General features: G+C 45.9%; 1 protein-coding gene and 1 non-coding gene across 4 annotated transcripts; both read left to right on the forward strand.

The window, feature by feature from the left end:
* The first annotated feature begins 4,752 nt into the window (after positions 1-4,752).
* On the forward strand, positions 4,753-9,623 carry LOC127291860 (uncharacterized). Of its 3 annotated transcripts, XR_007844790.1 has the most exons (8): positions 4,753-5,229; positions 5,343-5,397; positions 5,511-5,556; positions 5,660-6,037; positions 6,733-7,629; positions 7,711-7,860; positions 8,048-8,456; positions 9,354-9,623. XR_007844790.1 is itself a non-coding variant. In XM_051321182.1 (7 exons), the coding sequence occupies exons 4-7, from the start codon at positions 5,993-5,995 to the stop codon at positions 8,396-8,398; spliced, it is 1,443 nt and encodes a 480-aa protein (XP_051177142.1). In that variant the 5' UTR covers positions 4,753-5,229; positions 5,343-5,397; positions 5,511-5,556; positions 5,660-5,992; the 3' UTR covers positions 8,399-8,461. The 3 variants fall into 3 exon arrangements, 1 of the variants encoding a protein (XP_051177142.1); XR_007844791.1 differs by having other exon boundaries at positions 4,753-5,397; XM_051321182.1 differs by lacking the exon at positions 9,354-9,623 and having other exon boundaries at positions 8,048-8,461.
* A 5,687-nt stretch (positions 9,624-15,310) lies between these two features.
* On the forward strand, positions 15,311-15,392 carry TRNAS-CGA (transfer RNA serine (anticodon CGA)). The gene has a single exon. It is a non-coding gene; the product is annotated as a tRNA-Ser (tRNA).
* Positions 15,393-16,882: the final 1,490 nt, after the last annotated feature.

A 16,882-nucleotide genomic window follows, 5' to 3' on the forward strand; every position in this document is an offset into this window, starting at 1 on the left:
CTGGTGATATGGTCTGGGTACATTTTCGCAAGGATAGGTTCCCAAAGCTACGGAAGTCTAAGTTGAAGCCTCGTGGTGCTGGTCCTTACAAAGTGCTTGCCAAGATCAATGATAATGCATACTCGATAGATCTTCCAATTGATGAGTTTGGTGTCAGTAATTCTTTCAATGTGGCTGATTTGACACCATGACGGAGAAGACCTTGGAGCGTCGGGGTCGACGCCTTTTGAAGGGGGGGAGATGATGAGGACATCCCTACCTCACTACTACCTCCGTCATTGCAAGCTGAAGATGAACCTGCTGTGAAGCTCAAGTCCAATGAAGTTCGGATTGGACCAATTACAAGGGCTCGTGCGAAGCTACTTAAACAACAGGTGAACTTGTTTCTAAACGGTACTTTGATTGATGAGAACTTTATACTGCCTAAGTCCTATTACTTATGTATCATCAGGTATCAAGAGGAGACGAGCATCGCACGAGGAGAGGAGCAGCTGGACATGAAGACGGACGTCAAGATGGCCGTGAAGATGGACATGGAGCTGGACATGAAGATATCTCATGAACGCGCGAGGGAGGAGCGGGAGGCATGCGCGAGAGGAGAAGACGACGTCCAGGCCGGTCCAGAACCCGGTCAGACCGGCCCCCAGACCGGACCGCCCGGTCCCTGGCCCGATCGACCGGTCGGCAACCGGCCGCCAACCGGATGAGTTTTCTCGTACCGGGCAAAAACCGGAAAGTTGCGAAGTTTCCGGTTTCCGCCCGGTTGACCGGACCACCGACCGGCCCGCCCGGTCCACAGCCCGGTCGACCGGATCCCAGACCGGACGCGTCCGAGTCTGTCTCGACCAGATCTATTCTGGGTCGGTTTTCTTTGTATCTTTTCGACCAGAACTTGTCCCGGACGCCTATATAAGTGTCCAGGACGCCCCCTAGCTGCTTTAGACCACGTTTAAGATAAACCCTAGTTCTTAGTTGTTTGCTCTGCAAAACTATTGAATTCCCTACACCATATTGCTTGATATTGTGTAGATCCTGATAAAGTCTTGTGTGATCTGCTGTTCCATTGGGAATTAGACGATTGCAACTTACCGCTTCGTGGTCGGCGGCTACGTACGCAAGTGTGTGGAGTTGCGAATATCTTGCAGGGTTGAGAGCTATTGCATTGACGACAGGGACCAATCGAGAGAACTCGTTGCGTCATACAAGTTATCATCCACTACATCGTCGTGTTCCTCCGCTGCTATCACCCCGTGATCATCATCACCACCGTTGCTTACTGAGAAGATCGGGCCACCCCTTATCACTAAGACCACCATAACCCATGAAGATCTCCGGAGCCCCGTGTCATCATCCCATAATCTTGAGAGAAGATCTCCGGAGCCCCGTGTCATCATCCCATAATCTTGAGAGAAGACCCTGCATCAGAAAAAACTACAACCAAGCGCAAGCAGGTCACCATCTTCGACCACAGTACAACTGCCACCATGCTGCTTCCTCCTTCCTTGACCCCAGCACCGAGAGGGCATGGACACCAATCCAACACACCTACAGCAGCCGTCGCCATCTTTGGCTTTGAGTACCGCGAAAAGTGTCCCTTCCGGAAGGAAGAGAACTCGAGTCAACCGACCGGTCTAGCACCACGGCCGGGCCATCCTCCCGGGCAAACCAGGAACTCCCTCCAGGATCAGCGCCGAGGAAGAAGAAAAACAACAACAGCAAATCATACAGACAAGGAGGAAGAAGGGTCTTTCTCCCACCAGCAGAACGCTCGACCATCTGGCCAATTTTGGCGTCGACACGTCGGATCGCCTCCTCCCCTCGCCACCAAGGCCGGCCGGAAGAAACTGCAAAACATAACAGCCGAAAACCACCAGAAGAACACAAACCCTAAAAAGGAAGATAATGGTGCCATCTCCTTCCTCTCCCTCGCCACCACGGACGGCCGAGGAGAAGGCAACAACATCAGCACTCCTCCGACTCCAGAACAGACTCCGCAAACTCCACGGCAGGGTTGAAATTCGACCGTGCCCGGAAATCCACCCTCCCCCGATCCGCAGATCTGAAAGGAAACCAGGCCAGCAGCTCGTCGGCGCCGCCACAAGTGGCCTTGCCGAGATGGGGATCGAGCTCCAGCATCCTTATTTCGGCACGACGCCGTCTCTACCATCTCGACGCCGTCCCAGTACACCACGCGAAGACTAGGCCGGGCGCTTCCCGGCGCAGCAGAGGAAGACCCCCCGCCGCCGCCACATCCCCGGGGCTTTGCCCGGCGGCGCCAGCGGCGGTGATGGCGGGAGGAGGGGGTGCGGTGGGGGCTAGGGTTGGGGGTCGTGAGGTTTTCTTGTTTTCTCCATGTCCTACGAGAAAAATGTCTTGGTCCATGTAATTTGAATGTTTAGACTATACAAGGTGTAAGAGCATCTCCAGCAGGCGCGCTATATCGCGGCGCGCTAAACCTCAGATTCTGCGCGCTGTAAACCGTTGCCGCGCGCCGGAGCGATTTCTCCCCTGTCGGGTGCGCCATTTTGCAGCGCGCGTTGGCGCGGTAAAATAGCACCTCCGCCGGACGCGCCATTTTGCAGCGCGCGGGCGCGGCGCAAACAACAAACACACACAAGTATGCATCCAACAAGATCAAACAATATATAAAAATTCACAAATAAATTGTACCATCCAAATACAATACATTGTTCACAACAATACTTCACACCAAATACAACACGTCCAACATACAACAATACAACATGGTTTTCAGACAATACAACACATAGTTTTCAAACAAATACAACAAATATGCAACTATTGTTGTCCATTCCAATTCCACCATTCTTCCATGAGATCTTTTTGAAGCTCATCATGTGTGTCGTTGCACCGAATGGCATGGTATGAGGCAATGAATCGGGAAATCCTATGTGCGGATCTCCTCACTTGCACGGGAACCCCCATCAAGTCGTAGTGGGTATGATCCACATCTTTTCCGCGATCATCCTCTATAATCATGTTGTGCATGATTACACACGCGGTCATGATATACCAAAGGCATTCTTGATCCCAAAATCTAGCCGGTCCTCTAACAATGGCAAATTGGGCTTGCAAAATCCCAAATGCTCTCTCTACATCTTTCCTAGCCACCGCTTGTGCATTGTGGAATTGGGTTTGCTTCTTACCTCTTGGTTGAATAATTGGCTTCACAAATGTTTGCCACCTTGGATTTATGCCGTCGGCGAGGAAGTAGCCATAGTTGTACTTGTGGTCATTTGCTTCAAACTCCATCAATGGACCTTCCCGCATTGCAAGTCTTGTCATTAGTGGTGACCGTTGAAGAACATTGATGTCATTGCAAGATCCGGGCATTCCAAAGAAAGCATGCCATATCCAAGTCTCTTGATCGGCCACCGCTTCAAGTACTATGGTGGCATCCTTCTTGTAGCCTTTGAATTGTCTATGCCATGCCGCTGGACAATTCTTCCAACTCCAATGCATACAATCAATGGAATCAAGCATACCGGGAAACCCCCGGTTGGCGTTGATCTCCAAAAATCTTGCCGTCTCTTGAGCATTGGGGGCTCTCAAGTATGTGGAGCCAAAGACATTGAAAATTGCAACGACAAAGCGCTTCACACATAAGATAGAAGTGCTCTCTCCCATGGCCAAATGATCATCAATAGATCCGCCGGTATACCATATGCCAACATACGCAAGGCGGCGGTCACCTTTTGATATGTGCTATGACCAAGTTCTCCGGCGGCATTCCTCCTTTACTCAAAGAAGCGATCTTTTTTTGTGACCTCCGTTGCAATGTGCTTGAACAAGTTGAGACTCATCCGGAAACGCCGCCGAAAATAGCTTTCGGGGAAAATCGGATTCTCATTGAAATACGACCGCATCAACTTCTCATGCCCTTCAATCCTTTCTCTCCACAACTTCTGTCTACCGAACACCGATCCACTAAATTTTGGCCTCTTAACGGTGCGGTATGCTAATAGTATCGATATGTTCTCCTCTTCTTCTTGGTCGAACTCGTCATCCGATGAATCATATGATGAACTCTACAAACATATGTATAAAATTACTTCACTATGAACTATTGTAGATAATTGGCGAGTAATAGAGGCCGGCCGGCGGAGGTTCATACCTTGCGAGCAAATGGGCGAGCACCATGGGCGCGCCATGTTGCTAGCAAGCTCTCGGACGACGAGGACGACATGTCGACGCCTGCGCGGAGGAGAACGCGACGGCGACGAGATGGTTTGTGAGCGGTGAGAACTGCAGGGCGTCTTTAAACAGCGGCGGCAGCGGGTGGTTGCACGCAATAACGCCGGCGCGGACGGCCACGCGGCCATGCACGACGAGACGCGTCCCTGCGTCGCCTGGGAAAACAGGGACGCTATTAACGTCGCTTGACCAAAGCTAGCCGACGGGGTTTTAGGCTTCCGAGCCGCTGACGCGTCGGACCCGCGTCGGTTCGCCTCGCTTTTCGTTGTGTCCGGCGTGCCCGGAGCGTCCCCTGTGGGACGGGGAGGGGCTCGGACCGCCGGACACCGTATGGGACGCGCCTGACAAAAATAGGCTTTGAAGAACGCAGGTGGAATGATTTTTTGGTCTGGCGCGCTCTAAAAAAACGCTTTGGGTTGTTTTCGGAAAACGTTTTTGACGCGCGTTGCTGCAAGAGTTGAGAGCATTCGCCGCGAATCAAAGCCAACATGGTTCGTTCCCACGCCGCTCTCTCGGCGCGATGCGATGCGAGCGATTGCTCTGTTCTTGCGATCGCGCCATTCGCGCTACCCATGGAATAAACTTGTGATTAACACAACCGATTGGAAATATACAAAACAAACAAATAGATTCTGATTCCCGCGCGTGTTGATTTGATTCTTTACAAAAAGAAATTCAAAATTCTCAGCCCAAGCTTCTGGCCCAGCATGCTCAAGAACAGAACAGGGGAGGCAGGGGAGGAGATATAAAAGGCAAAATCTGGCTAGGGTTCTCGGCCGGCCGCCGCCGCCCCGCTCTTCTTCCTCCTCTCCGTGATTTCTCCAGCACTGCCGCCCCAGGAGAAGAGCAGGAGGCCTCACAGGGCCGGCGACGTGAAGGCGGCGCAGGTAGGCGGGGAAGCCTACAGGGGAGCCGCAGCCACGCCGGCGAACAAGCCGCCGTCCCCTCCTCCTCTTTCTTGAGGCGCCTGCAACGGTGACACTGCCCTCGCCGCCTGCTCCTCTCCCAACTAAGGTACCCACGTCAGCTCCTCCTCTCTGCGTCCGATTGATCCTGGATCGGATTCAAATTCTTGGTCCGATTCGATTCAATTTCGCCTCTGACTCCCGCGCGCGCGCAATTCTCAGCCACGGCGAGCAACCCCAATCGCCGCCGGCTCCTCTTCCGCCTCTCCCAAGTAAGGTACCCACGTCAGTTCATCTCTCTGCCTCCAATTGATCAGTATTCGATTCAAATTCTTAGTCCGATTCGATTCAAATTCGCCTCTGACTCTCTCGCGCGCGGGCAATTCTCAGGTCTGCAGTCGCCGCCGGCTCCTACTCCTCCTCGTATTCAATTTAAGTAAGGCACGGAGCTGAGCTCCTCTGCTCTGCTCTGGGTGCAATTGACCCCGTACTCGATTCAGATTCTAACTAACGCGCGCGCGCGTGGGGTCGAATTTCAGGGAATACGAGCACGACCGGGATTGCGCGCCATATTTTCCTTCTTCCGCCTTCCTTCTACTTGACGATCGGGATTGTTGATTTATATATATGACCGGATCAATAGCAGCAGCGGCAGCACAGAATTCGACCTCCGGATCAATAGCGCGAACCAACTTTGGTTTGCTCCGCTGTACAGTTGATAAATTATTTAGGAATAGCAATAATAATCATCCGGCGACTCCAGTCGAATTAGGTCTGAGAGGGGCTGCTGCTTCGGGTGCGGTTATTTATACCTAGTATATAGCAGAATAAGAAGGTGCTTGCATTGGGAGGCCAGCTCATTGAGTTTCTCCATGGAGGCCAACAACGATAATAACAGCTCCCAGAGCCAGAGCCAAGTAAGTCTCTCTGCGCCACGCTGGCCCTCTCTTCTTGTAGTATTATACATGTTGATCTCTTTGTTCATAATTTGTTGTTTTCAGTTCTATTGACATTCCATTGTACAAATAGTAGCTGTATCTTTGAACTAATACTACGAGTTTAGAGCCTGAAATGCTTTTTCTAGCAATACAGAAGTACTAAAACTGAATTTTGTTTTTAGAATCAATAGTACAAACATGTATTAAGCCCATACGTGGAGATATGTTCTTCTTGCTTCTGTGATCTACTAGTGGAGATTTGATTCTTTTTTAGCATTCCGTTATCAGGTAATATGGTACTTCTAGCGCTTGATTCTCAGAACTAATCTCCAAACTGTACAACTGTTTTAGCGCATGAGGTAAAAAATTAGCAACTCCGTACTATTTTACAGCTCCTCAGTATGTAGTATTCAGATCTGCAGCGCATGGGCTTCATCTTTTGTATTAACGATCTGAAGATGTCACCTCAATATATGTAACTCACTTTATACAAACATAAATACATCACCTTGATGAATCTGAATTGAACCCAATTATTGATAGCAAGTGTACTTGGGAGGTATTTGGCGCTAGATAGAGTATTGTCTTTGTCACTATGTAACTATTTTGCTGTTTGGGAATTCTCAGTTCAGTTAAGTGGCAGCTAAATAATGGATCCATAATTTATGTTGCAGCAACTGGAGGATGAAGATAGGCTCAGCATGCTGACTGATGATATTTTACTGTCGATCTTGGGGAGAGTCAGTACACGTCTGGCCGCAACGACATGTGTGCTCTCTACACGGTGGAGGCATTTGCCTTGGTTGCTGCCAGAAGTTATGATTGATGTCAAGGATTTCCTATCTGTTACACGCCCTGACCCTGTCGAGGCAAATGATATGGAGAAAGCTATGGTGTCTTTGACCAAAGCAGCCAGGAGTTTCTTGGCTGATCACCAGAGAGGATGCACCATCTCAAGTCTGCATCTTAAGCTCTATTTAATCAACACTTTCTTGTGCGAAGTTGGCCCACTAATATGTGACGCAGTCGACAGCCGTTTGCTGAAAGAGTTGGATCTCTCCGTTCTTGACGAGACAGATATTTTGGACTGTAGTGATGAGGATATGCTGCAGCGAGCTCAAGAAATATATTCTTTTTTCGGTGCCTACCCTAGTGTGCCCCACTGCCTCACAAAGCTCACTCTATATAATGTAGGCTTTGACAAATTTGACATGCACCATGTCTTGTTTGACTGCTGCAAGCAACTGAAGCATCTAATACTTGTGCATTGTGATAGTGGTATCTGCTCCCTCTTTAAGATTGATGCACCAAACTCAAACCTCTGTGTTTTAAATATCTACAAGTGTCGCTTTGAGATAATCGAGGTTGTCTGCCTTCCGAAATTAGAGAAGTTCTTATGGAATACTTGGGTATCCGATTACGCCCCAGTAACCTTTGGTTTTGTTCCATCTCTTGGGGAATTAGAACTCTCATGTAGTTCATCATGTGGTCAACGTGAATTTAAATTAAGCGAGCTTCTACATGGAGTAACAGGACTGCATACTCTCACACTGGATTTCCAAGGAGAAAATGTAAGTGCTATTATATTTTAGCTAAATGGTATGTTTTTTGTGCTTGCAAACTGGTAATTCTTTATTTTATCCTGTGATCAGCTTTGGTTGCAACCTGAGATCGAGGAACTCTTCACCGCTTTCAACAAGCTAAGGAAGCTGTCAATACGTGGTATTTTTGTTGAATTTGATATTTTATGGACGATGGCCTTTCTTGTAGCAGCGCCATCTATCGAAATATTACATATCGAGGTGATGCATTTTTTCTGTATTTCTTTCCTTCCACATTTGGAGTTTTAGTTTTCAAAGAAGTAGCGGACAGTCGTTAAAAACTTTCCTTCCACATTTGGAGCTTTACTTTTTAAAAAAAAAAATTGCGGAAAGTCGTTCAAAACTGAATTCCAATCGCATATGTAATGAACTGGTCACACAAATACAGGTATGGGAACATTCATGCGACGTAGAGGCCAGAGTCGACTCCTTCCTTGACAGAAGGACACCTCAGTGGGAAATGCGCCTCAACGGCTCCGAGAACAGGCTTCTAAAGCATCTGGAATTCACTGGTTTTAAATCACTACAGCAGCAATTTGCATTCATAAGATCTGTGTTGGAGCGATCTCCCAACATGCAGAAGATAGTTTTGAGACGAGATGAACAATGCAAGTATTGTGACGCCCTTGGGGAATCACCTTGTCCTTCGAAATTTCCAAAGAAGAAAGTTGAGCAAGAAATGGTGGCTAAGCAGATTAGACATGGCACATTCTCGCCAGAGATAATTTTTGAAGAATGACATGTGCTGTAATAATGTACTACTACGTCTGTTCCAAATTTTAAGATGTTTTGGTAGGCTAAATTAATGGAAAACGCTTCAGATCCGGCGACCGATCGCTCGCCAGCGATCGGTCGTCGTCCCTCGCTCCGCGCGGCCCTTTATCGGCCTGGTTTTCGGCCCAAACTGGAGTGTTACTTTTTTTTTAAAAAAAATGTACAGTATTGTTTCCAGATTTGTAACAATTAGATAAAAAATTTGTTGTAAACTCACACGACATATTTTGTAAGATTTTTCTAAGTGATATGTTACGAAAATGTGTGTTTCTTGATACGTTGTAAACAGATGACTTTTTTATTGTAATTATTTGTGATTTTTGGTGTAATTGTTTTAGTCATGGACACTTTTTTCGTAGAGATGTTGTATATGTTCGTTAGTTTTGTAACAAATGCATATAAAAGTTATAGAGAAAGTATGTTAGAGATGTTGTAATGTTCACCTGGACGTTTGCTATAAATTATTTTGTTGTAATCGCTAATAATTTTTGGTAAAAATAGCTGGTGATTTTTGTTGTAATTTGATATATAAAAAATGTGTTATTTTCAATCAAATTTTCACAGCCACGAACACATGTTTTTTGTTGTTATAGCTTTTGATTTTTTATTGTAATTGTTGTCAATTTTTGTTGTAAACCAACCTATAGCAAAACAATTGTTGTTTAACCATTTTTTTTATAATACTATTTTGTTTATATTTTTGTAATTTTTTTGTTGTAATAGTACATATTTTTTGTAAGCGAAGTGAGATATTTTGTTGTAATACTTAGTATAAGGACCGCGGGTTAAGTTTCAGAAAAACAGGGGCAAAATGCAAATCTCGCACCGCGGTAAATTTCGGACGTCTGATCTTGATCGTACGGCGCGGAGAACGACCGATTTTCGGCCGTCCCATCCGGCGACCGACGCGTAGCGTCCGCCTAAATTAATATCCTACCAAAACATCTTAAAATTTGGAAATAAAGTAGCACTCCGTAGTGTAGTGCTCCTTCCGATCGGAGTTAATTGTCATTGGCACTCCCGTGTTGATTAAATGCGATCCGAGGTAGTAGTTTGTGATTGTATCTCTCAAAGCCAAAATAATTTGCAATGCTTTAATTATGTTGTAAAAGAAACAGTTTGTATTCCTGGTCACAGAGCATCTCAGATTTGTTTTGAATCTTGCTACTTTGACTGCACATTCGCACTTATATTGATCTTGTGTAAAAGATAAGCTTCAGAGTTAAATTTCATGCACAGAAATCTTATGTGGCTATTGGGAGGGAACCTTTGTTTTGGCTTGTGATCTGTCACCTGTACAGCCATTGGCACACAACTAGTCAGTAGTTACAAGGGTTTGACGCAAAGCTTGTAAGATTGATCAGAAATTAACAGTTGCAGTGTGCTAATCAGTTTTTTTTTTTTGGCACATTGAAGCTTTATTTGACAACCATGGCAGTGAGCTTCCCGTGTAGGATCTGAAGAAACAGCATCCACAAGGAGCTTCCTGTCTGAGAGGAAAGAAAAGCGAGGCCAGACCAGCCCCCAAAACATATGCTGATGTAGTTCCAGTGAGGTCACAAAACAGGAAATCTGTCAACAACCTGTGAACCTGCTTTCTTGCTTGTTGCCAACAGCTTGAAAAGCATCATCTTGATATCCAAAACACGCGGCAATATATTAAACAGATAACGTGACATGAAATCAGAAATATGTATGTTTGAAAGATAAATTCTCTTGTTCAGATAATCTTTAGAAACCAATCCTCGTATCAGGCAATCAATGCATTTCAATAGATTGTCATCTTAATCTAATAAGGATCAATCCTCATCCTCGCGGATACATGGTCATCTTAATCTAATAAGGATCAATCCTCATCCTCGCGGAATGTTACACCGTACTATGGGAATAGCTAAGCATGGCATACTGGTTGGATGATAATTCTTCTGTTAATTGGTGGAATAAATCCATCATAACACTGGACAGAGAAATCAAACATTAGCTAACACTAGTAGGAAAAGCCTCATCAGTGGCGCACCAAAAATTGATTCTGTGGGATCGGAAGTGGCGGACCTGGGACTTCGTCCCCGTGCGATTCATGGCTGGTGCTGGTGGTGGTGGTGGTGACCGCGGCGGAGTTTCGATTTTGGTTTGGGTTGCCGGTGGCGGTGGCCGGTGGTCGGTGGAATCTGCTGTGAGTGCGACGAGAGGGGTGGCGTGCGGATTATATAGCGGAGGCGCGGAGTTCCTTCTGATCCGACGGCTCAGCGTAATCTTGCAGAGATGGAAAGAAGATCAGCCGTCCGATCCGAGGAATGGGCTAAGAGCCCACCCCTTTCTGCTGGGCCACCAGCCGAAATTCGCTCCGCCGATCCCACTTCTCTTCTCTTGGGATTTCACGTTTCGAGGATTTTTCAGGAAAGACCTCATACTTCATACAAACGCTCCTCCACGGCCAGAATTATTATTAATAAGAAAACTAAAGAATGGACTCCCCGTGGAAAGCCTTGCACCTGCCTAGATTTGACAAGTCCCCGTTCGACTGGATTTGGATTTAAGAAATGTCACCATGACCCTACTAAAATTAGCATAAACCCTCAATTGTGGAGGTATTTTTGCAAACAAGATCGTTGGTTTCCAATAAATCATGGATGGGTCCCTCTTCTAATCATAATAAAGCTTGTAGAAAAGACCTGTAATTCCTTGAATTACTGAAGGAACCCTATTACAACAAAAGGCAATTTTCAAATAAAACATCACAATTCCAGTGAAATTGCATGAAAGTCCATGGCAAAAGATTTGCAGATAAAGGACCTTAACTACTCGGAGGAGCTGCACCAACTCACCGCCTGCTGCCACAACGGTGGCGCTGTCGCTTCGTATCGCCGGCCAGGAGACCACGTGGAATAATCTATGCCGATGGCAATGCCGTTGACATAGCTTCCATGTGGCAGTGTTTGGTACACTTGAAGGAACCCTACGCCGGTGGTTATACCGCCGACACCGTTGTCCAGTAGCTATGTCGGCATAGATCCCAAGAAGATTTTTGCCGCCGCAGCTGCTTCCACGTCATCGCCGCATCTTAATATTGCATGCATGCATAGAAGATACAATTATTGTAATCAACCATCAAATCAACACATTGCACATGAACACAACATAGCTCTAGAAATTCCTACGGCCAGGTGACTCCGACGCCAACCGTCGGCTTACATCCAACTATGCCGACGTTGGCGCAACACCGTTTTCCTGGAGTGCTTATACTTCTTCGGGAAGCTCTAAGACAGGCCAGTTTTCTTAGATTCTTTTTTCATCCAATTTCAATGTTGTGTTGTTTTAAGAATAAATTATAGTTCAGACCTAAACTATAAATGTATAGATTTGCTCATTTATTCAGTTATTATTATTATCTCATTGCACATGTCGTTACTCATAATTCTTAAATAGGATAGAGTATAAGCTTCCCCGTAAAATGAATTGTTTAAGATCATGCGGATGCTAGAAGGAGAGACTCCAACTGAATTGTACGACTAATCGCACTCTTACTAGCAGACAATCTGTAAAATATGAAGTGACAAATTTTTCATTAGATGATGGACTCCTGTATGTTAATAACCAACCAGTGTTTGAAGATGGTATCGATCAGTAGACTACGCGTGGCTCTTTATCGAAAAAAAAAACTATGGTAGCTGGATATTTTGGTCAGTAACCAGTATATGGCCTGGATATTCTTTAAAAAACGTATATGGGCTGGAGAAGCCTGATTTATCCGAGGTTTCGACTTTCGAGTGTGGTCTGTGGAGGTTCTCTGCCACTAGTCTTACATGGGAAAATGCAAAAAAAAAAAAAAAAAAAAAAAAAGAGTGCACATGTGTATGTCGTAGCACGAATTGTGAGTTCCTTTGGTGCACGGGTGTGAAACTCCACATTTTTATAGTTGAAAGTGCTCTCTTGGTTTTGAAGGAAATCATTATTTTTCGAATCTGAATAGTGTATTTCCCCACTGCATATTTTTATTAAATTTCAAATAAAAGTTATGTATAAGGCTAGGTGCTAGAGGTTAGCAACTAAGGAAAAGTACAGGGCTATAAGCCAGAGATGTCCAAAATGGATACACAGGTTACATGTACGCCTTCTTGTAGTTTACTGTGTTCAATTTCATGGCATGCTGTAAAAACACGGATATTTTACATGAAATATCCTAGGAACGTAATATTCTTATCCATAAATATGTCGGTATCCTGTTTGCCGATATTAAGCAGTGTATGAATGTGAATAGGACCAAAAACTGACAAGGAGCCTTTGAATCAAAGGGGCATCAATCCCATTGCCTAGGTCCGCCGCCATCCTCAAAGGTGTCGCCTCCAATGCCGGGTTGTTGCCACCACCACCACAACCATCTCGATCATCATCCACAGCCTGAGGTTGCGTCTATTCATCATCAACTTCATCAAAACTCTTATCTTTGTAATTTCTTGTGGTTGTGAGTAGTTCCTCATGTTACTGAGCGCATAGGATAAATTGGATATGACTTCTATACAATAGCTATGAGTATCCAATCAAGTTTTACGATTTGATGGATCTATGATGGTAATAGGTGAACATCAATTGTGTGGTACTTCACCTATATAGACTTATAGGGCTACACCTAATGCAATCAAATCAAAATGTATAGCAGGAGATGATAGAAAACCTTATCCAATTCTTTAGAGTTGTATTAGGGGGTTTATATGATCAGGAACCTTAGAATTTAAAACAATGATTGGGCATTTATGTTTTAATGAATCCTTAATTGACTCATGTAAATGGATCAGGGACCAACCATTAGGGGTGTGTTTGCTCATGATTGTGGGCACCTATTTTAGGCTACGTCCAATGAGAATAAAACCTTACAAGACGCTTGCCACAATATTCTAGAAATTTTCATGCTATGAAGTCTATGCCGCCCTCGGCAACTTTTGTCTCACATAAGTACACAGCTAAGCTTGTCCTCTTACGACATAGATGATTGAGCTTTCTCTAAAAAAGCATTTACTTTCTTGCATATTTACTTTCTTGTACTTTTAATTTCAGTTTTAAACCTCTCCAAAGCAGCCATCCTTGTTTATTTAGTTTTTAGTGCATAGATAATTAGAATAGGGGCATCTAATTTTAGAGAATAAAATACTTAAACTTTCAGCTACTCGTGAGATCGACACCAATATTTAGACGTTGAAGATTTCAACGATTCCCTACACTTGTGGACATTAATTAGATGTCCAATTAGTTTATGTTCAAGTACATTTCAAGGTGATTGTAGTCATGATGTTTTTAGAATACTATGTACGTAGCTACCTTCTATGTAAACACATACTTTTACATGTGCCATATTTACATACGAGAGCAATCAAGCATTTGTCGGCTTGCGCTCCTCCTCTGAGAAGCGGATGTTGTTGGGGCCCGCTTCAAGATTGGTGTTGTCGTGTTGCTTATGGCAAGCGAGTTGGCACTATCAGATGTGCAGGGAGTCTCAACAACCAGTGAGTTTGGCGATGGAGAGTGTTCCGAGGAGTGTGCTTGGTGCGCATGGGTGTCCACCATCCGACATGTGATGGAAGTTGGTTTGTGGCATGATAAGGTCGTTGGCGTTGTGTTGCACTTGATCTAGTTGGATGGCACCCCGTTGCATGCATTAGAGATCTATGTCATATTGTCATGCTCTCACCTTGGGTTGTTGTTGTGTGCACCGGGGCATACTGCGAACCCGGTCTTTGCCGCAGGTTTGGGTTTGCCGGTGCACTGTCATTTTTGGCTTATGCTAGCTCCTCCTGGGTTAGCGTCGTGGTCGGCCCGTGGTGGTCCCTTATATGTGTTGTGTGTGGTGGCCTTTGTTAGCGGGCTAGTGGGGCACCCTGGTTCTCGAGTTGGTGCAGTTGCATGCGTTGCTAGGTTTTGCCACTTGTTTTTGTGGGGTTGTTGCCGAGGCGTGAATTGTGGTTGTGGTGCTCCAGACAAAGGTCGTGCGAGACGTTGACGATGAAGGGGTCTGCGGGCGTTATTTCCTCCTTGCTCTTGTTGTCGAGGATTCTTGATTTACCTCCATCTCTTGTTGCCGGCCTTCATTGAGCCATATCGGACAACGACAACGTTGATGACGTTGTCACCCCTTGGAGGCATTGTTCTTGAAGGTCTTTCCCTTTGTTAGCTCATGACTTGGCGCCACACGCCTTGACTTCTTGGTGAATCATATGCGCGTCAACGTTGTACCTGAATGTTTACCTTGGTGGCATGAGTAGCGAACTGCGGAGGATCTAGTGTTGCGCGCACTAAGACACTCGATTGCTTTCGTGTGACAATGGTGGACCCAAGTTGTGACTACCAAGATGTGTGGCGACACGTGGTGCTGCGACATCCAGGGCACCAATGGCGGTTGGCACATCGAAGGCGTTCAACGGTCTCCAACGCCATTACTGTTCCAAAGCGGGAGTGTTCTAATTGTGCCTTTGCGGGATCAGAGTTTATCTCCCCCCTTCAAGGGCTTTGGGAGGGTGTGGTGCCCTATGTGTTTATGTGGTTGACTTCTAGTTCAAGAATAATTTAGTGGTGTCGGTAAAAAAAACGTGAGTCACTGTTGTTGTTCTCGTTTTGTGTGATGGGGTGTTCGCTAAGTGCTCCTCTATGCTAAGCTTTTTTGGGTCGATTTTTATGATTAGGTGTTTGCTCTCTCTTGTGCTTGTATAAACCTTCTTTTTCTGAGACGGAATGCTGAAATTGACATCCAGAAATGTGGTCGAAGGATAAGAACTTCCGTTACTTTGCTCGACTGTTTCATCCGAAAGCGTTTGGATCGAGCAGTTCGACATTTCGTCGTGGGAAGCACTGTCTATATATAGCCTACGTTGATGTTCAGATCAATAAGGTCGATATGTCCGAGTGGTTAAGGAGACAGACTCGAAATCTGTTGGGCTTTGCCTGCGCAGGTTCGAATCCTGCTGTCGACGACTTTTTCTATTTATTTCTGTTATTTTCCCTTTTGCCCCCCTCCGCTCTCATAATTTCAAATAAACATCTTTAGTTTACTAGCTGTAATGAGATGAAGCGCAATGGCTTGTTTATAAGACTTAGTGAGTGGTGATTGCTCTGTCACGGATGGTTTATAAGGCTTAGTGAATGGTGATTGTTTTGCCACAGACTCCCGGTGGGCATCTGCTCCAGTACAACCCCCTCCCCCGAAACTCAGAGCAAAGTCAAACACAAAAATGGCTGAGATCGCTCGATACCCCTTGTTATTAAAACACAATACGTATACGTTGCCCCGTATAAAGCCCGTATGGCCCAAATAAATTGTACAATCTGTAAAGTACATATAGATATGAGTAGCACGCCGTCGTCGTCTCTTCCAAGGTGGCTTTGCCGGGTGAAGGCATTCATGGCCTCCCCCGAAACTCAGAGCAAAGTCAAACACAAAGATGGCTGAGATCGTTCGATACCCCTTGTTATTAAAACACAATACGTATACGTTGCCCCGTATAAAGCCCGTATGGCCCAAATAAATTGTACAATCTGTAAAGTACATATAGATACGAGTAGCATGCCGTCGTCGTCTCTTCCAAGGTGGCTTTGCCGGGTGAAGGCATTCATGGCCGGCCGGAGCCATGGACATGCAGCGGTGTGCCGGTAGGCAAAGCTAGCGGTGATGGCCAACACGATCAGGCCATACGGCGGCGTGCATTAATGGTGGTGCAGTGATGGCCGGCGGCATACAGCATGGTGGTGTGCAGAAACGGCGGCGGCGGCGACGCGGTGGTCGGACTGTCCGGCCACCCACTCGCCGGACAGTCTGGGTGTTGAGAAAGAAGGCCGCCGGCCATCCTTGTGTTTATACTGACGGAAAGTCCAAAAAAGTTTTACGCAGCTTATGGGCCGGATACTGTGGCCACGAGCGCAAGATAGTCCACGGTAGTGGCAGGACTTAACAGTGTCACGACCAACATGAGCTACACTCATTTCTCTCTTCAGAGTGGACACACACGCGCAGCTCTGAATCAACTCAGGCGATAGTGAGGTTTCAGGCAGAGAAAATACAGAGGAGACAATTAGAGTTTTCCAGCCCCCTACTTTGGGTGCCCTTTCTTTTTGAGCTTAACTGGAAACTGCTACACAGCTGCAGCTTTTCTTTTACAACACGGCCTAAACATAACAGTGTGCCCAGTCTTACCTTCCAACCAGCTAACATTGCAGACGGGTACACATTGCATCTCTACTCCCATACTGCTACACACAAGTTGCACACACTAGATGATGCACTCACACACTGCCAAATCCATGCTTATGCAATTGCATCAGGAGTGACTGGACAATTCTAAAACACACCCAAACACATAGTGTTTAAGCACAACAGTCTATGGGCCAGATAGTCTGGCCACGAACGCAAGATAGTTCCGGGAAGTGGCGGGACTTTTTGGTCTACGCCGGACATGTAGCCGGCCTG

Source organism: Lolium perenne, chromosome 4 (genome assembly GCF_019359855.2).
Source record: "Lolium perenne isolate Kyuss_39 chromosome 4, Kyuss_2.0, whole genome shotgun sequence".
Lineage (NCBI taxonomy): Eukaryota > Viridiplantae > Streptophyta > Magnoliopsida > Poales > Poaceae > Lolium > Lolium perenne.

Bases quoted from the DNA above. Each gene is read 5' to 3' on its own strand.
- LOC127291860 (XM_051321182.1), top strand. From the start codon at position 5,993: ATGGAGGCCAACAACGATAATAACAGCTCCCAGAGCCAGAGCCAA. The intron at 7,630-7,710 runs GTAAGTGCTATT...TCCTGTGATCAG, and splicing joins TGGATTTCCAAGGAGAAAAT to CTTTGGTTGCAACCTGAGAT. The intron at 7,861-8,047 runs GTGATGCATTTT...ACACAAATACAG, and splicing joins TCGAAATATTACATATCGAG to GTATGGGAACATTCATGCGA.